This window comes from Tigriopus californicus, chromosome 6, assembly GCF_007210705.1.
Source record: "Tigriopus californicus strain San Diego chromosome 6, Tcal_SD_v2.1, whole genome shotgun sequence".
Classification (NCBI taxonomy): domain Eukaryota; kingdom Metazoa; phylum Arthropoda; class Copepoda; order Harpacticoida; family Harpacticidae; genus Tigriopus; species Tigriopus californicus.
In genome coordinates, this window is record NC_081445.1 from 2,098,712 (window position 1) to 2,119,797 (window position 21,086).

Genomic DNA, 21,086 nt, shown 5'->3' on the forward strand with positions numbered 1-21,086 from the left:
AAGATACAAAGAAGTGTAAATCTTCAAAACTATTGAAAGCATCATTACATTTTAAGTAGATCATACGAGTAGTATTGATTGAATTGTAAAGAATGCCATTCCTACTACGCTTTCTTCGAAGAGTAATAATCAAGGAACATTGTTCAATATATGTCATGTGCATGCGCATTGTTCTTGTACTCCAATGTTAGAAGGTATTTAGCTTGTTCAGGCCAAAATAATTGCTTCATACTTGAGCTTCTTAATTTGGTTCTTAAAAAGCTCAAAACAGAAAAATGATGGCGAATTCGAAGTAAAGGTCAGTCAAATCTTGTTATGTTAAAGAGGCATTCTGACAAAAATAATTCAAATTGTAATTTGTACGTAATTGTAATTGATTACATTTCAAAATTAAGTAATTGTAACTACTACACCTCCGGTGAATGTTGTGACAACTGGCTAACTTCAATGTGATAACCCATCCATTGATTTCTTAAAAATGTAACCCATTTGTTGTGAGGGCAACCTACAGTTAGTTTCCCTCTATCTCCCTCTGTGATGTAGACTTCCATGAAAACCAGCCATGTGGCTTATGAAAGTTTAGGGGTGCTGGTGACTTTTAACATCACTTACTGTAGGCTTTTAAACCCCCCCAAAATATTCATTTGTTCATGCACCTGAAACGAATGTTTTTGTGATTGTAATTAATTACATGTTAGAATACAATTGACACAGGTCTGCTGCTTGGGAATTTGACGTTTCAAGAAATGACTCCTTAACCTAGAGACTTGCCAAGATAGGACTGCTTCTACTGGAAATCATTATGGGAATTTTGTGTTGATCTGTTGCTCGATGTTGGTGGTGATTGATACAATTTCACCTACCCTCAGCCCTTCGGTTTTTGTTTGTGGGGCGCTAATGATGATATTATCTTTCTCAAAAGTAAACGTGGCCCTCTCAAAACCTCCCTCATATTTTTTTTTTTACGGTTAGCTAAAGGGAGACATTGTTAGACGAGCCTGTGCTCGCTCATGTGTATTCATTGTGGTATCTGTAAAAATAGCTAGGAACTCTTGGTAATAAAGAAGTCAACTACCATCTCTCGACTTATTCCCATGGTGGACCTTGTGCTCACCATAGGCTTGTGTCTCTTTCAGGCCCCGGGATAAAGCACACATCGACGCTAGAAGCAAGGTACAGTTGAGGATATGATTTTTTTTTTCAACCCATTACATGTGTTCTATTGTGGGTTTGTTCCTTTGCTGATTGCTTCAAAGCTATTGCGAATAAAAATCAGACATTTGTGCTCGCACATCTTGTAAACAATGACCCGCGTCACGATGGATGTTAGAGAAGAAAATCAAGTGTTCGTAATCTCTTCTTCTCATCTTATCGGGGATCAAGATCTATGTAATGTACTCACACTGTAAACTTTAGGGAATTCCAACCTGACCAGGGAAAGTTAAGGCAACTTCCAAATGGCCTTGTGATATGCTGGCATTCCAGGGTAGTTAAGCATATGAAAAGGGGAAAGAAAAAGGAATAGGTAATTGTTCAATGCCCTTTACTCTATGAACATGATTTATTTTTTACCTTAGGCGTGAAGAAATAGATGTGGTCAGGTTATCATTGACGATTTCTTCTGTTCATGCTATTGCTTATGAACACAAGAGCAACGAAAAGGCATGTAAAGGCAAGAGAATTTAAGTTATCAATTACTTCAATGTTTTAAAATCCAAACTCGAATGCACTTCGAGCAAAGAGAGTGACGGCTATTGAATACGCAGTTTTCACATGGAATATGGGTTCTCAAGGTATGGGTATGGGTGGAATCTTGACTGTAAACAATGCAAAGGAAACTAAAAAAAGAGACTCTCTTTTATGGCTTGCTGCTGACAAGCGGCTGGAAAGAAAGTTCTCAGTCACTAGTGAAAAGAAATCAGACTGTAAATGATAGTTACTTTTTAGTATGTTAGAGAGATATGGACGAAATTGGTCATATCCCTTTTCCCCACCGACGTATTTAAGCTCATGTAGTGATGAGTCCAGGCTTTGGTTGTGGTTTGAGAAAAGTATGATAATCTTAAAATTAGGAGCACTGCTGGATTAATAAAATCAGAAGTTGGTATTTAAAAGGATTCAAAAGATAATCTTAGGCTCTGTTTGACCAAAAAGTTCAAACATTTGTGGAAAAGGGGGCATCATTTATATGTCTGACCTATCACTCCTTAGCCAATACTGTTTCAAGTCAATATTACACCTTGTAAACCTGTCATCACAAAAAAGTATTGCGTATGTAATGGCCTTCACTTTCTTTGCGTACAGTTGATTCAAGTTTAGATTACCAAAAAAAATGCAATAGTCAACACTTTCAACTCATTCAGCGCTTAATGCCTTCTCATTTTAAGCAGAAGCTTGAGCAAGACCTCGCTCTTCCTGCCAAACTGGTTAGCATGAAAAGGCAAACTCGTCAATGGTATCTTGACCAAATTAATTTTCTTCAGGCCTTACTATTACAAACTTCACTCATGGAAAGTAATTGCCGTTATAGGGTATAAATAGCTATTCTTCATTAGTAGTGTACTCTCTCTTCAGTGTTGAGTAGAAACTTACTCTTTGCCCACTCAAAGAAAGAATCACTGAATGAAGCTTCCACTTCTAGAGTTTGATTTTGTTTGCATGGTATGAAATCTCTCTTCAGTGGTGACTAGAAACTTACCCTCTGCCCACTCAAACAAGGAATCATTAAGTTTAGCTTCCATTAGTGGTGTTTGATTTCTTTTGCATGGTTGAGACATAAGATTATACACATGAAAACCATTTTTCGTTATGGAAATTCAATCAATCAATGAGACTCGAAAGCTTTTGGTTGGTTGACCGCAAGATTTTGACGAAGAACCATGCCTTTTAAGGGATGGGATTACTGAGACATTCAAGATAAAATGCAGCTTTATCGCTTCCGAAATTCAAAGTATTGTAAACCTCGCAGACATTTGCTACTGGAACCACCGTTTAGTGAGTCCCATTTGACGATCCAAATGATCATCTTGAAAAGGGAGTAAATGATTGGTGACGGTGATGAATCTTATTTATGCAGACTGGTACACTAATGAAAGATGTTAAGTTGAAATGACTCGATTTGTAAACAGCGAGGGAAATATGTGAAGGTAAAACCCTAGATTGCCCAATAAATAAGTCAGTTTCATTTATGGTGCCTAAGGACTGCCTAAGAAAGTGGGAGGTGGTCACCGTATTTAAGAATTTTAGCTCAAAAGTTACAATGGGGAGCTAACGGAATTTGGATCCAGGAGGTGTGATGACTGGCTTCGCTAGCCAGGCGGAGGTAAATCCTCCGACCCCAGTAACCCAAACAAAAACCACTCTGTAACATCTCAGCATCTTGCGTAACATGAACTCTTGAAATTTTAACTAAAACGAAGTAAATGGTACAAAAATGATTTCGATTTGCCACATTTTTGGTCTGACGGCACAAGACCGAGAGAAGTGCTTCTAGACGGACATCTGCGTACGTAGACCACACTGGATACTCCACGATGGGAGACACTTTTGGTATTGCTGATGATCCCCATTTGAAATAATCTAGCTTTTGATCACCGCAATGTAATAATCCAAAAAATATCAAAACACGCAATCAAGAAAGGTATTTGTTTCCAACTGTGTATTCATGAATTTATACAAAATCGCATCAGCACCATCTATCCATTTTTCTGTGCCTCCTATATTTTGCTTTGCCTTAATGTCTTGACCAATGATTTACATTTATCCTATCTCTGTGAATGCTTAAATATTCTGTACATACCCCGATGGATGTTCTGAGGGGAGCTGAAATAAATAGATATGATGATAAATGTGTTCGACGTCAATGATATTTTATAGAGTTAGAGTGATAATGGACCTCTGAATTCAATTAAAGGTTGTCATTTTGGACTTGTTGACCAAAAACATATTCAAAAGTTTTAAGGACATGATTGAAAATTACAAAACACCAATTTAGCACCGTAATGACGAATCTGATTGCAAACTTTCAGAACTTCCATCAATTGTGCATGCATGATCCGTTCCAAAATTAACGTGGCTCTTTCAAATTCAAATGCAACACATGCTGTCCCAAAACGTTTTGCCTGTGTCAAAGCAATGCCAAATTACACCTTTTTGAGCCCAATTGCTCTAAAACTCTCAAAAAAGTTTTTCTTATTGATGTAGTCATTAACCTTACTGGGGCATATTTCATTCACGTTGGTCTGGAAATATGATACATGAAGACAAAGATAAGCATTTACGGCCTTCTGATGCATATCAATACCAATATGGTCAAAATATGTTGAGTAACCCGTTGAAGGGGTCTCTTGACCAATCCATCAGAGAGTTGAAAATCAGTTGGTTTACGTGCGGTCATTTAGAAAGTGATGGACATGTTTATAAGTAAAAGAAGACAATCAGCCCAGAAAATTAACTCACAGATGGATAACATTGGGTGACTGAGAGGTGGCATATCAATGATTCACATAGCAAGGATGTTTTGGATTTGTTTTGATTGTGATAGTTTCGAAGCAGCCAAAATGGTACAAATCAAGTTCCATACTACAAAGAAAATAGATTAAGCTTTGCTAAAACAGACCGAAAGGACACAACACACTTTTAGGAAATGGTCTTAAGAACAGATCGCAGTCCCTGGGAACTTTTCTGGTCAGCTAATGTTCAGAATCATTCAGGTTGGGCTCAAAACTTCATAAAGCATTATTGCACTCCAAGAGTAGAGAAATCATCATCTTTTGAACACGCTTGTTTTGGTAGAAATACGAAGATACAATCAATCATGTTTATGTCTACGTACAGTCCATGTTTGCAGATCAGTCAGAATAGAAGCATGTCCTAGTAAATTTGGTGACTTCATTAATTTAAGATACTTTTTCCGAGCGTTAGCAATTGAAGACAGACACGTGCAATGGTTTGAGGGATATCCTGAAAGTAGAATCATGATCTTGTAATGCAATTGTCAGTTCTTGTAAAAGTGACTAAATTATACTTTGAGATAGAAAAAAATCCATTAAGTCATCAACGCCCCTAGACATATTTGAAGGAAAACGAAGCTCAACCAACTCTAGAAGCTGATTGATTGAAAGAATGTATGTTGCGATACACCCTCGACAATGCATTTGCCGACCATTCTGTTTGACCTAAATCGAAGTTGAAAATTCCGTTCTGCCACCAACATCCCGAGGATAAGATCAATGCGAGGCACAAAATTAAGTTGGCACGGATTTTGGTGGTGGATAAGCACTTTGAGGAAAAACATCAATAACCCCTTCCCCCACATGTGATAGCACTTTCTCATGGATGTCCATTGACATGTGGGTGAAGGGTAGATTGAGTTTGCCCACAAGGTAAACCGTACGAATCTCCCACTTTTCTTTGTGTCCGGGAAGAAATTTCCTGATCTGCATTTTCCCCTCAAGGAAGAATGAGGGTGGACTCGCCAAGTAGAGGAAAAGTACCAAGAAGAAAGATCGTCTGCGTACGTTGCACACGTACTTTCCTCAAGGAAATCGACACTGCAAGAAATTGTGTACCGTATTCAAGAAACAATCGTTGTCAAAATATGTTTTTAACTATAATACTGTCAGATTGTAAAACGTATTAAACTGTGTACATAAAATCAAATAAAAAATCGTTACAATATATTTTTTGTCTTTTATTGAAATCATGCAATCTTGACTCTTGATTAGTGCAACTTGTTTCAAATTACAATGAACCCTATTTTTCATAGTGAAACACCTTGCACATTATACGATGCACTACTTAGATACAAAAACCCCCAATCATTCCGGGAGATGAGTTATCAGGGGTAAATCCTCGAGCTATACATAATTATTTCAAAGCGACTTCAAGGTAGAGGTTTGAAGTCATCAGGCGATTTTCAAGTTGAAACTTGATGTGTTTTGTCCTATTTTCTGCTCAGTCGTTTACAAACCACAACAACAGTACGAATCTGATATTTTGTTAAAAAAAGGATGATACACAAACTGACTGAAAAAATTCAATGAAGAACTAAAAATGCCGAACCACGTAGAACAATAACTGCTTGAGTAACGAGCGAGAACAAACAAAAACGAAAATCAGTTGGTAGGAATATTCAATATTTATTAGGCGCCTTACGTATATCACACAAATGGGAACAAGGGCATTTCATTCATCAACAAAAAACTCAGAATAGCTTCAGGTTGTGGGATGTGAATACTTTCGAGAAAATGGATACATATTTTCTCTAGTGTTTTAATCTACTGAGTCACACCATAGAGTCCAAGCAGTCTCAGATTGTTATGGAGTATTTCAGCAAAGTAAAAACTCCCCTGGGAAGAGCACATTACATTTACAACGACCGGAGTTCATTTCTGAATGACCTTCGTCGGGGTGGAAGATCAAGCGGAAATTTCTCTGCATTTAAATTGAGCAATCTCAACATGAGACGTGAACGGGTATGTGGGTTGAGCGTTTGGATCAAACATAACACAAATATTGGACACACTTAGCAATTGACTTTGGGGATCGAAGACCGGATGGACTCAAAGGTTTGCTCCACATTGGGCAATTGCCGCCCTGATGCTGCTACCGTAGGAGCCAACATTGCAGACAAGGTGATGGTCGAAACGAGGGCTTGCACCACAGCATCCAATTGAGTCGCAATATCCCGAGTATTCGAGCAAATCTGATCTTGTCGTTGAGTAAGTCGATTCGTGGTTTGTCGTGTATCTGCCACAGCCAAGCCAAGACCGCCCAATCCCACGGCTCCACCTGCCGCCACGACAGCAATGGCCACGCCCTGGAATATTTTGAGGCAATTTATGGAAGGTTCCATTTTGAATATTTTGACATTGCATTTTGCTTTAAATGTTGTTCGACTTAATTCTTCTATGTTTTCCATCTTAAAAAAAATCATACGCGTACACCTTACTAGCTGAGATTTCAATCTATTACAGTCGTTCTAGCTGTTATTTACACATTCTACTACAATTTCGTTAAAGGATACCCAGGCGCTGCTCTGATATTTAAAGTTGGGATGCTCTGCTTAGGCCGAAATTTGCCATCAAATTCCTTGACAACTAAATAAATCATACTTTGCCAACTCAAAGATGCCTTCCATGGGTCACTAAATTTACAGCTATTCACCAACAACTTAGCTTTTTAAAGTCCAACTAACAATCTGTAACACACTAATTAATTAAATTCATGTTTCATCTATGTTCTTTAAATATATTAACATAGCAAACTTTATACATCTTTCTTTTTTCAGTGCCAAATGGCTTTTCGAATTAGGCACTATAATATTTCTACATACTTACTTGCTCAATGAAACATCGTTAAAAACCTTAACAGTATGGTTAAAGCATATCTCAATATACTATAAGCCCCCTGATTCGCTTATTTCTAGGGGACTTTCTTTTCTTACCTCAGGGCTATTTAAGATACCCTGACGATCCACGTTAGAATATGCATAGTAATGGGGAGGTTGGATATGGTTTTGATAATTGGCCCAAGGGTTATTGGGATCGGAAGCTGGTGAAACTTGGTTGTGCGAGTAGTAATTTTCTGTAACAAATAAGATTCAGCAAAGAGTACGAACACTCACAATGTTTTCTCCAAACTATAGACTCATTCTCTACCTTCGGGTTGATGGTCGCTCAGTTGAGCAGCTACGATGGTTATACAACATAGGATCCAAAGTTTTGCAATTTGGGCCATTGCTGTTTTTTTGTTTAACTTCTTACCAGTTTACCGGTCGGAAAGCAACTGGTCAATAACTTGAAAACATCAAGAAAGAAGATGTTATGAAGGTGAAGCGCACCTGACCTCGCCGGTTGCCGGAGTCATGTGGGGGCTTGCTAAGTAATTCATGTTTTCAGGCGTCCCAAATCAAAGGGGGATGATCAATGCCACATTGCAAAAGACAAACTGAAGGGGAAAAAACTGCGCCTTTTGTAACATCAGGAAAACTAATTGTGTCACTTTGGAAGAAGGAGGAAAAAGATCGCCAAAACGACAAATAAAAGACATCAAAAATTGCCAAAATAAGTGACTGATTTTGACTCCTTCAATCCCCAAGTTCAATATAGAAGAATCTAGTTATAAAACCTCTATTTTTAGATCTGATCGACCAAAGAATAAAGTTGTAAGTTTTGTTAAGCCTACTATTTGCAACTAAGCTTCTAAAATGGAGCAATGAAGATGACGAAAAGCAGAGGCCCTTAGATGGAGCCCTGAGGAACATCCGCCTTGACATCATGCATCTCGCTAAGGGATCCCTTGACCTAAACTAAAAGGATACGATCACAGTATCAATTTGTTTGGTCTTTTGTACCTTCTTGCGTCCAAGCGCCATCTTTTGGAAACTTTGTGATGTGTCAAACGAAAAAAAATACTGCTTTTTCGACCAATTGTTGAACTTTTGTGTCAAAAAGTGCTTAAAACTTTATTTTTCTAATCGTTTCTTGCACTATTCTTTGCTTTTTTCGTATAACAGATCCGCTAATTTCAACACCATTGTAATTGACTCAGACCACAACCAAAACCTCGACCAAGGATAACGGAATTCATGGATGTAGAGGCTCCTTGCAAAATCATCATTTCTCGTTCTAGTCAAGTCAATAAGCTTATTTTGTAACCAATTTTGGGTATAAAAATCTTTGACCATATGACAATACGGCCAGGTACAAATTTTCAGAACGATTGAATGATTTTTGTAGAACTGAGGGCACTTGAAGTCTTAGTACAGTCATTGTTACGATGTGCTAACTTGTGTCACCGCAATCGTTCTTTTGGACGGTTGTGGTGTCAACTTTCCTTCAAATGACTTGATCAAGCATCGAAGTATCGTACTCGTGACTCTTCAGTCCCACGGTGTTCCAAAATTCCCAAATATGCTCCATCAGTTGGGTGATATAAAAAAGGCATGGCACAAATGCAGCCCGAAATACTCCAACATAGTTTAATAAATAACTCACCATGCCTTATCTGTTCTGAGAAGACAGGCGCCTCGATTTAGCCAAAATACGCTTGTTTGTAACTCTCTTCTACTTGTATATGTGATTTAAGCACCCACAGGAACGAATTTCTGTGTCAGGGTGTAGCTAGATTGATCTCAGTTTTCGAAGAGATTTGCTTCACTCTAACTTTCCCTCAATATCTGCAAACTGGGCCAAAAGCTATGATCTCGAAGTATGGACATCAATGGATCAAAGTGCTTCAAATAGGGCCCAGATTATCCGTAAGGGACGCCACTGGGAAGGGTTCAGTATGACAGAAATTTGATAAGTGTACCCATTACACATGACTAACGAGCATTGATGTCAAGTGACAACTATATTTGAAATGAACACACAAAAATGAGAACACAACAATACACTTTACACTTCTATTGATGATTTTGATCAATTTTTTTTTTATGTACGTATGTATGTTTATTGTTTATTGTGTCAACCACTCCAACACCATGTAGTGGCAGATAAAGGAGTTTTGGTATATTGTGTAGATGGACATGAATAAGTTAAAGAGTAAGGAATAAAAATAAAATAAAGGTTTATGTCTCCAGTGCCTTAGAAGAGTTAGTTTTTTGATGAATACCATAAGTTCAACTGAGAGCGAAATACTTTCAAAGAGGTCACTGATCAAACGCTTTGCGCAATAGCATTCCACCTTGGAATGGCGCGAATTATAAAAGAATGGAGTCTAGCACCACAACGAGCAACGGGGGTTCAAAGTTTTTCTGCCAACGACGATCTTGTTTCGCGATGATTTTTGCCCTTCAAGTAATAAAATGCCTCTTCTTCATTGTTACCCATCAACATTTTGACAAGTCCGTTGAGTACTTTGAATGTCCACATTATTTCTTTCTTTTCACGGCGAGACTGCACTAAGGACTCACACCGAACTTTCAACAGACGCTCATGGTAGGTAAGCCCACCTGTTCCAGGCATTCCCTTAGTCATGAACAACTGGATTCTATGGACAACTATTCCAGTGGTTCATGCCTTAGTAAAACGGCGCGCAACCGATTCGAGCCGAATGACATATTTTTTGAATGTCGGGGTCCAATCTGATGAAGTGCTGATGCTGGTCTTTCCAAAGTCAGGGTTTGCCCTTGCCCCAAGGGCTAGAAGACGACGCATCACTTTCACCCTCTGAGAAACGGGCTCAGGATGCCGAAAGACGAGCTGCATGGAGACAGGCTCGACTAAAAGCCCTGGAAAACGTGGGTGATGAGCGTATGTAGATGTTAAAGAGCTGAATTAGAACCTTCGGGCACCGGGTTGTAAAATGCCTCTTAATCATACTGACCAACTTGTTCGCTTTTGAAGATAGGGAAGAAACGTTTCTCGAGAAGTTCAGCTTGTTGTCATAATGTATGCCAAGATCTTTAAACTTCAACCAGGACCAGCCTAGTATTACCCAGTTCGTAACGTACAGGATCATTTACCGAGCCAAATCGTTGGACCATGCACTTCCTTTTGTTGAAAGACATGTCGTGAGCCACGGCCCATCCTTGTATGAGATCGAGATCTGCTTGTAGCTGAAAAACGTCCTGAATAGAGTATATACGTCGTGAAACTCTGGCATCATCAGCGAACAACCTGAGGCCCGTCTTTGGGGAAACATCAAGACTGTTTATAAAGACGCTGAACCGTTTGGCCAACCAGCCCATTATCCATTGTAGAAGATGACCTCCCACGCCAATATTTCTCAACGATTTCTGAAGAACAAGGTGAGGAACACTGTCGAACGCTTTTGTGAAGTCCAAATGAATCGTATCCATGCAACTCTGATCATCAAGAACCCGAGAAATGTCATCACAGTGTTCGATCAAATTTGTAACACATTATTTTCCATTTCTAAAGCCATGTTGTTCAAGTGAAATAATGTCATGCTCATCTAGGTAACTGACCAACTTCTGTTTAATCATTTTCTCCATGACTTTCCCGGGTACCGAAGTTAGGGAGATTGGGCGATAGTTACTTGCTTGCCTTGTATCCTTTTCCTTTGACAAGGGTATGACATTTGCACGTCTCCAATCTTCTGGAATACACCCTTCCATCATGGATTTATTGAAGATCAGCGATAGGGGCAATGCCACTGCACCACCAAGGGCCTTCAGAATGGTATTTGATATTCCATCAGGACCAGAACTGTTTGATCTCTTGAGTCTTTTGATTGCACTCAGAACATCCAGATATGAGAAGGTCTTGCTTGAATGACACCCCCATGAAGTCACTCAACACTGAAGGATCCGACGGCAGAGCGTGAATCGTTGAAGATCCAAAGGCTCTGAAAATTCTTCATTTAAGATATCCGCCATGCGGCTAAAATCGCCGATGAGGTCTCCGTCTCCATTCATAGTATAAGGGTACCCACCTCTTCTTTGGGCTTCCTCTTGCTATTTACATAGTTGAAGAACGATTTTTGGTTCCTCTCATTTGATAATTGTTCCTCAAATTGAGGTTTCTCTGATCGGATCCTTTTCTTAAGCTCGGATCTCAACCTTCTGAGCTCGTTAAGGTAGTACGTTTCTTGAGTAGATTTAAATTTCTTCCACATACGCGATTTCTTCTTTGTAGCCTTAAGCAAATCCTTTGTCAACCAGGAAGGGCTTCTTCTTTCCTTCCACTCTCTCATTGGAATATAGGTTCGTCGGCCATGTCCAATCGCATCACAAAACAAAGACCACGATCGATTTGCGTTATTACAGGCTACAACCGTTATCCAGTTTTAAAAAGTTAGCAAAAGAACACCAGTCTGCTCTTTTGAAATCTGGGAAGGATCTCGCGTTTGCTTGTTGGGTCTGGACCGTCAATCCAACCTCGAGAAGGCAATGGTCGCTGATGGATAAGTGCCACATATTCTGAAGGTATTTGACGCAATTTGTCTCATTTCTTATTTCTAGAGGGCTCTCGTTATTACTAAGTCCAAAACATTTCCAGCATTATGCGTTGGCTCCACCACCAATTGTCCAAAGAACGCATCGCTAAGTGCATCAATGAACTCAGAGTCGGTTGACAGGCGTCCACTTCCACCTACCCATTCAATGCCAGGATAATTGAAGTCCCCAATTATGACCGTGTCACCCCTGCGAGAGGCTAAAAATAAGTTTAGGTCTCGTCGCTCTTGCGCTTTTGCCCCGGGGGAGAGGTAAACACAGAAAATGTCCAAGGATTCAACACGCAGCCCGCAAACCCCAGGATGACACACTCAAGACCAAACACAATAGCCCATCCTTGACGAGAACTAGAGTGCCTCCACCACGTCCATGCCTGGTATCTTCTCTATCTTTCCTTGAAATCACATGATAGCCAGAGAACCTAAGCTCACTATCCGAGACGTTGGCATAAAGCCAAGTCTCTGCATCGAGAAGCAAGTCCGGTAATTGGCTAGATGATAAAATCTGAATCTCCGCAAGTTTATTCACTATGCTTCTTGCGTTCAAATATTGCAGTTTGAGGGTCAAGAAACTTGGGCTTAAGTGTGGGAGCCTGCTCGGCTTCGTGTAAGTGGTGGATCAAATCAAATCAAATCCTGACGACTCCTCTCAATTTCAAACCCCGTTTTCTTACGCGAGAGAGTAGCATTTGGAGATGAAGATGTTTTTGGATTTTTCCGCTTCAAGTGAGACGGATTTGTAGCTCCTCTCATGCTGAGTATCGCCCGCTGGCATTAAATCGGATGATTCATTTCCACGAGTTTTTTCTGTAAGTTTCTCATTCTCTTCGTCACTCCTCTCTTGGTCTTTGGTTCCAATTTCGAAGATCTCCTTCCTCAATGAAAACGCCAAACTATACAAGTTTTCTTGCACATAGATAGAGGATTCGACAGACGGTGGAGCACTTGTCTTGTTTATTATCCAATCCGCAGAGGTCACCATTGGGCAAGATGCCTGCAGATGGGTATGTATATATTGGGCTCAGTTATTGTTTGTAAATTATAATAGAGTGGAGGTAAATATATGGATGAGATAAGAGAGAAAAGTTATCCTTATCGCAATACATGTAGCTCATTGGAAACATAGTTTTTTAATACGATACATGAACATACCTAGTTACTTGCATTCATGGCTTGATTGGGGACTCATTCTGGGATACAAGGATGCAGGAACCCTGGTCAAGGCGAATATCCGTTAGACAAATACCGGGGTGGTGGAAGAAGATCTGAGCCCAGTTTTTCACAGTGAAGGAGTGAATCGTAGATCGAGTAAAGATCGTTCTATGCTACACAAGCGGAATCGTTTCTCGATCTCAGATTCATTCTTTTGCTCTAAAAAACCGTGCTCTGGAATTCAACCCATGAACCAAGCACAACTCGGTCACGTCTTAATCAATTGTAATCATCCTATTTCGTTCATACCAAGCCTTTGCCAATGGCGTATCCAGGAGTTGTAGCTAGCTTTCAAAATTGGTCTCCACTAAGAATGATCAAATTGAAGAAAGAGCATAGAATAGCCCAGAAGGTCAGTTCGAAACATTGAAGGATAATAAGCATAAGAGAACTTCATTGTTTTGACCAGCCTGGAAAAAGGAAGACTCAACAGTGTATCCAACCTTTACATCCACTACAATTAACCCTAAAACCTGATTGGGGACAAAGCAGATGGCTACTTCTGAATACGTAAAGGAAAAGAGGTTATCTTACAGTATAACGGACACGAAATGCGCGCGCACGGGCCCTCCACACCTAAGCTGATGGGCTTGAGGAAGGGAAACATCCAACGCACTTGATCATCTGTTAGAAGGTAGAGTGTGACTAAGCATCTTAAGTAAAATAGGACGTGACGTTGCCCATTTCTATGAGACATCAAAACGGAAATGGCGCGTTTTATTGAGATTACCCAGGATGCGACTTGAGAATGTAAATTTTTTGCGGCCATCATCTTAGCCACTACAAATCTTGAAATAGATTGGGATGAAGCGTTTTGTTATTTATAGAAATAAATAGCAGTAAGGGAAATGAACATCATCACAGTGCCACCAAACATGGCCCGTAATACACTCACGAATCCGAACAACATTAAAACACGTTATGAAGTCCTGGCTGAAGATTGGAATTTTCGCAAGTTAAATAAAGTTACATTGACTGTTGAGGATACCATTACATTCCTGGCTGAATGCAGGCTTTTGAAGAATACTTCGTCCTGTCCAAATTGTGATATTCAAAGACGTATAATTAATGACTGGCGTTCGGATTCAATAATCTGAAGGTGTTCAAGGTGCAATAGGAAAAAAATCAATTCAAGAGGGATCCTATTTCTCTGATTCAAAGTTAGATCTGGTCCAGATAATATCTTTCATTTATTGTTGGGCAAGAAACTGGTCCATAGAAGATTGTAGTGTAGAAGTAGATGGCATCAGTCCCAATACCCAAACGGATTGGGGCAACTTTTGCCGGGACATTTGTGCTGAATGGCTCCTCCGGTTCATCCAAAAGAAATTGGGGGCTATTCCATCAACGAAAATGGAGATATGGTGCCTTCTATTGTGGAAATCGACGAGTCATTCGTTTTTCGACGCAAGTATCACCGTGGACGATATACTCAAGGAGAGTGGATCTTTGAGGGATTGATCGAGGAACCGGAGATGCTTTCTTGGTTGAGGTCCCAAATAGAAGGCGGCAAACCTTGGAGGATCTCATCCAAACCTACATACTTCCAGAGACCCACAATATGTCTGATGGATGGGCGGCGTATTCCAACATTGACCAGATACAAGGTTGATAGATACAGATACAGTTGAAACTAAGGACTGAATTGACGGAATCGGTCTTTAACTCATAATGTAATGTGACTATTTGTTTTCTAGCCCAAAAATGATAAAATTGCTCAATGTGTCAGTCGAATAAAACCTCTAGAGTTTTAACTTTTTCTCCAACTCCCCTTGCCCATTTCCTAGCTTTTTATTTGCTTATTTGAAATTATTTGCTTGTTTTTATTTGCTTGAAATCAATTATAAGGTGTTATAAAGTTTATTTAATCTTCAGGAAATTTGAAATTTGATTTTCCTTGTTTGGTCCCCTCAGTACATCCAGTACTCAAAAGGTGTATTATCAGGGTAACCTCTTTTAGCTCTGCCTCATGGCCAAATTTACTTAGGAGTTTCGGGGTAAATTTAATGAAAAATGTACTGTTTTATAACTTGATGCCTTGAAACTATCATACGGAATATGTGTTGTTCCTGGGAATTTCGATTTCATTTTCTTTTTACTAATCTGAATGAGAGGGCAACATGATCTACACATCTACAGTATTGATGATTTATCGTCACATTTGAACTTAAAGCTCAAGCGTTGACCCCTGAGAAATTTGGCTCGCGCCCCTACTTTCAGGGTTCAATGTTTGAGCTCTCAAACCAAAGCTGAAAACAAAATTATCAGTTCCAAGTATAATTTGGCAACATTATGGACAAAATTTTCAAAAGTTTTCAATGCAACTATTGCTACCATGTGAGATTGGTGTTCGTTAGTCATGTGATATGAACTTGGTTTCATATTTCACATAAGCCTAGCCCTTGCCATTGGCACTCCTGACGCAGAATCTTGACCATATTTGAAGAACTTTGATCCATTGAAAATATGTTTTGCTAGAGGAGCACAGTACCAGAGCCTGGCCACAGTCAATGGGTTGTAAAGTATTGCACATATAATGTTCAAGATCTAAGCTCTTCCATCAATTCTAGTGGGCAAGTCTTGATTTTAGATATGCTTAAATTGAAATTTAGGTATATTTTGATCATGATATGTCAATGAATGAATAAAGATAAGGTTTCTGTTTTCCATTTTTAGATATCATAAACAAGCAAATTATAGTTAGTGGAATCAAAGGAAAAGATAGTTAGAATTGTAGGATTTTTTTGGTAATTTTTTGGGTGCTAGGGTCGGAGGGGTGAACCTCTGCCGGCCAGCAATGCTAGCCATCACATCGTCCTTATATTGTTCCAATAGGTAGTGTCATAGTCCGTATCAGATTGGTTCCCCATCTGTGGGTGTGGTTAGTGGCTAAAAGTTTCCTTGAGGACGGTCACGGAGGAGACTCGAATCGAGGACTTCTCTCATGCTAGGAAACAGCGCTAACCACTACTCCACGTCTCCTCCCTATTTACATCAAACGTAGCCGATTTAATGTGCGATGTTATAACGTTTGTACATAAAAGTAACTCATATTTTCGATTTCTCAGTAAATATTGTTATGTTACTGTTTCCACCAATGAAGAGACCACTCAACCCACTTAACTGACAACGCTGAAATCTACAAGGTGACAATAAACGCAAAAAATTGCTGTTGATCAAAGTCACTAGTTTATTCCTGAATCAAAATTTTCTCGCGTTTGTGCACTCCTCTCGCTTTTTTCTTTTGCCACCATTTAGAGGCACTGAATGCTCCGTCATGATCCGAAATGCGTTGCTTTGGAAACATTGTAGGACGTTTCACTGATGAGAGTTTTTGTTCGTGAGATGTGAATTGCGACTTCGTCAAACCAATGTGATCAAGTTTGAGTCGTGTAGCCGCACAATTAGTTTGGCGGTCTCACATTTCTCGGTCACCATTTTCATGCAAGACTCTTAATATTTTGAAGTGTTGGCGATTCTATTCCCGGTAGCGGGTTAATTTGCAATATTCAAATTTTCAATATTTCAAATTTCTGTATTCATATGGCTCGTGACCATATCAAATGCATAGGTTCAGAGCATAATATTTGCTTTGAGTTGAGCTTTCTTGAGGCAAACAGGATTCTCATGATTTATTGAGGAGGACAAAGTCATTTTCTAGATCTGAACTCGATAATAAAATGATAGGGGTTATTTGATTAATCCTCAACTCGTTATCGTAAGTAGTAAAAAGCTGGCGACTAATGGCTTACACACGGATGTTCTTTTTTGGATAAAGCAGAGCCTAAGGTAAGTTAGCTTATATTGAAAAATTTTCTTTGCTGGAAATCCAATGCACAGGAATTGATAATACTGTGAAATTCTGATGCTATCAGTTGGTTGAAGTTGGGTAAATTGAACGAATTACTGAAAGCTCAGTGATGAAAAAAACGTTCATCGTGATAGTGTGAATAACCAGTACACATCTGTGACTACAGGACAGAGAGACCGGAGTACTTCTGTCAATATGGAAAAGGTTTCTAAAACTAAGGTTGAAAAAAATCAGAAAGTAGAAACTCATTTTATTTCTCCTTTGATAATACTTCTGGTTTGCCATCTCCATCTTTCATTTGAATGTTTAGTTTGATGTGAAGAAGTTCATTCCTATTTTGCTTCGTTGTCCTGTATCTCGCGACAAGATGGCATCAACTTTTTGTTTACCTTTTACTTTTTCTTGGTCTCTTGATTTTGATGCTCATTGATAGTTCCTCTGCATTCATGACGAAAGCTATTTTTGTAAAAGTCAGCAAAGAGGCTAGACAATGTTTGGACTTGGTCTTAGCTGGGAAGGATCATTCCGTAGTCAAAAAGTCCTACATTTTTATTTTTTAAAGGGGGGATACTCGTAAGTCGCTCCCCAGTAACTATAGGCGGATTTCTCTCACTTCGAATATTGCAAAGAACTTTGAGAAGATCATGAAGCCCATACTTGTTGAGTTATTTATGCAGTCAATGAAGCCCTTCCTCCTAGCCAGCATGGGTTCCGAGCACATTTTAGCACGGTTACCCAACTGATTGAGCATTTAGAGCAGGTTATTGAGGGACTGGAGAGCCATGAATCAGTCGATGTTGTTTATCTCGACTTTTGCCACTGCTATTGATAAGGTAGATCATGGCCTTTTAGTTAACAGGCTCCATGAGATTGGGATCCAAGGGAAGGTTTCATTTGGTTAAGAAGTTTCATTAATGGTAGGAAGCAATTGGTTAAGGTTGAGGGATCCCTTAGTGACATACATGCTGTCAAGTCAGGTGTTCCCAGGGTTCGATCTTAGGGCCCCTCTTGTTTATTATATTCGTTGCCCCGCTTCAAAAGCTTAGTATCACTGCCAGTCTCTCTTCTTATGCTGACGATACAAAGTTAGTTTCTGGTAGGAATGGCCAAGATTCCAGTAGCCTTGCAAAGGACTTAGATCGAATCTACTCTTGGGTAACTGAGATAATATGGCCCTGAACGGAATGAAATTCCGCTCAATGACATTTGGGTCAACTCCTTTAAATACTCCACTCGTAGATAATGGAGATAAAGATATTGATCAGGTCTCATCTATGAAAGATCTAGGTGTAGTCCTCCAGAGTAATGGAAAGTTCGATGAGCATATCCAGCTGAAGGTGGGTAAAGCTTTTCAAATGTGTGGATGGATATATCGTACATTTTAGTCCAGAGATAGCATCTCTGTACATGTCGATTGTTCAACCACATCTTGAATATGCTTCACCCATTTGAGCTCCAATGAGTCTGACAGGTTTGCCAAGGTCGAGCAAGTCCAAAGATGGTTCACTAGGAACATCACAGGATTGAGAGAGCTCTCATATTGGGACAAACTAAAAAGTTGGGACTGTGAAATGTTCAGAGAAGGTACGAAAGGTATCTGATACTGTACGTCTTCAAAAGTATCCATGAGCTTTGTCCCAACCAGGATTTAGGGTCAATTCTAGTGACCGTAGAGGCTCAATGTGGATTTTGTGAGCACATTCAGGCCCTCGAGAATTCAGGCCAGTTCGAACAATGAAGCCCACTTCTCTTCTTTCTCGGACTCCTTCATTGCTTAATTTGCTTCCCTCTGATATTCGTAGGGAATACGTGGGCCTTGTTGATCCGGTTGCATCTTTCAAGTCAGCTTTGGACAAATTTTTAGATAGCATTCCAGATCAACCCTTACATTCAAGGACCAGCTCGGTCTGCCAACTCAAATTCGTTGGTAGACCAAATATAATATAAAGATTGAAAGGTAATAAATAGACGAATTGTAACCTTCCATTTCAATAGTACTGGGGATTAAATTCCCTGTAGCGGTTAGAAAAGCCCGTGAAAAACCATACAAAAAAAATGAGCAAGTGGGCAACATTTGTTAGAAGTAAGCAAAAATCAGGGTCAGTAATGAATCTAGCAACATCAAATACAATTAGAAATATAAATTACATTCAGGACAGAGCAGTCACACATTTGTCGATTCCGTTCTTGATCAAACGTCTGGTCTGAATGTTTTTGTTTCGTAATTAGTCTTTGTAGCTGCTTAATGACAGACACTTTTGCTTTTTCGCTTTACTTTCTTCCTATCTTTAGTATTGTAGTGTTATGCTTCCTTTTTTTCTTACTTTGCTTCACTTTTTCATGTTTCAATATTTTCCCTCAATTTTAGGCTATTTCAGGTATTTTTGTTTTAAGAAGTATTTTTGAACTGTTTTTTTCTGTTTAATTCTTGTACTAGTAAATGTAGTTGGTTTTATTGTTTTATTAAGTCCGTTTAGTTTCGCATATCCTGTACAAAATTATGTTCTGTAAGCCTCTTTAGCTCTATTCCATTGATTCCTGTCTGCTCCTGATCGCAAATGAGGTAAGTTACGGCCTGCTTTTACAGGGGTTACCTTGGAGTTAGGGGTTTGGACGTTAACCGGTATGAAACTACACTCGCCAAAGTGGTGAGCGGATGCCCATTCTACCTAACGTCCAAGCCTTAACTCGGAGGTACAGTCATTTAATTGAAAATCTCGCCTTGGTCAGCCACAAGCAAGTCATCGTAGTCCACCGACTGGTGTCTCGTCTCTTCCTTTATCTACTGTTGCTAGCCCAAACCTAGCTCGACCACTGACCTTCTTACCTTTATCTATCCCTAGGAAGCGTTTTCATCCTTGATTTCTACCTTACACGTGCTGTTTGTTCGTAGATCAAAAATCATGTCCATTCCTCGGATAAACCAATGGGAAATAAGAAAAACACGGGTTCTAGACCACAACCATCGGAAAGTACTCAAGGACAAGTTCAACGCCAAACCTAGAGTGAGGCAAACCGCCATTCATCTTGGCCAGTTCGTCATCCTTCGAGACCAATCCCGCCGATCAAAATTCGCCCCAACATTTTGAATGTCCTCCCATTTAGTACCAAACAAAGAGGGCCATGCCATGTTGCTGCTTCGCGAACAAGCGACAAACAAGTTATTTGTGCGCCACGAAGACGACACGAAAGTAGTCAATATAGACTCAACCAAGAATTTTATATCTATGTTCCTATTGCCCTAATAAAGGTCCTGAACCTTCTAAATCTGAAGTTATTATAGTGCCTCGCTTTTCATTGGTTCTCTCCAAGGTTACAATATTTGCAAACCTTTCCATGTCAAATTTAAGAAAAACCCTCTATTGGATTTCAATTATCTCCTTCCATTTCTTATCATTTTGAAAAAAAGGTTCAAAGAGCTCATTTTACACTTGAATTTGCTTTGGTTTCCTCCAATTTGAAAAGCCGCATTGTCTAGGCTTGTATAAATTTTGAATTAGAAAAAGATAAGTTTAAACAGTGTGGAAGATAATATGCGCCACACGGTAGCATGTGCAACTCGATTGTCCAGCCGCATATTGAATATGCCTCGCCCATTTGGGCTCCAATAAGTTCAGCAGATTTGCTAAAGCTCGAGCAGGAGGCAAGACGTTTTACTAGGAACATTGAGGATATGAAAGAGCTTTCGTATTGTGAGAGGTTAGAAAGGTTGGAATTGTACAGTGTTCAGAGAAAGTACGAAAGGTATCTGATACTGTACGTCTTCAAAAGCATCCATGAGCTTTGTCCCAACCAAGGATTTAGGGTCAATTCCAGTGACCGGAGAGGCTTAATGTGCGTTTTGAGAGCACCTTCAAGTCCTCGAGAAATCAAGGATAGTTCGAACGATGAAGTCCACTTCTCTTCTTTCTCCGGCTCCTTCATTGTTTAATTTGCTTCACTTTCATATTCGTAGGGCGTGCTATTTGCTTGAATGGCAAATCACAGCCTTGTTGCCATAAGACATCTATGTTTCTCAAATTCTTCCTCTCAGAGCAACACACTGCAAAAAGTGGTGTCAATTACTAAGCACCTAAAAATTGCGAGACCTCCAATTTGGATGGGATGTATTTATACTTGGCGCAGAGTTGGGTTTAGA

The 21,086-nt window shown here is 39.6% G+C and overlaps 1 protein-coding gene and 1 long non-coding RNA gene across 2 annotated transcripts; one reads left to right on the plus strand and one right to left on the minus strand.

The window, feature by feature from the left end:
* Positions 1 to 6,105: 6,105 nt before the first annotated feature.
* Positions 6,106 to 7,856, minus strand: LOC131881595 (uncharacterized). The gene is made up of 3 exons (XM_059228503.1): positions 7,662 to 7,856; positions 7,448 to 7,587; positions 6,106 to 6,820 (listed from the first exon to the last, which is right to left on the minus strand). The coding sequence occupies exons 1-3, from the start codon at positions 7,738 to 7,740 to the stop codon at positions 6,527 to 6,529; spliced, it is 513 nt and encodes a 170-aa protein (XP_059084486.1). The 5' UTR covers positions 7,741 to 7,856; the 3' UTR covers positions 6,106 to 6,526.
* A 4,675-nt stretch (positions 7,857 to 12,531) lies between these two features.
* LOC131881597 (uncharacterized) lies at positions 12,532 to 20,174 on the plus strand. The gene is made up of 3 exons (XR_009373374.1): positions 12,532 to 12,734; positions 12,843 to 12,929; positions 19,792 to 20,174. It is a non-coding gene; the product is annotated as an uncharacterized LOC131881597 (long non-coding RNA).
* The last annotated feature ends 912 nt before the right edge of the window (positions 20,175 to 21,086 follow it).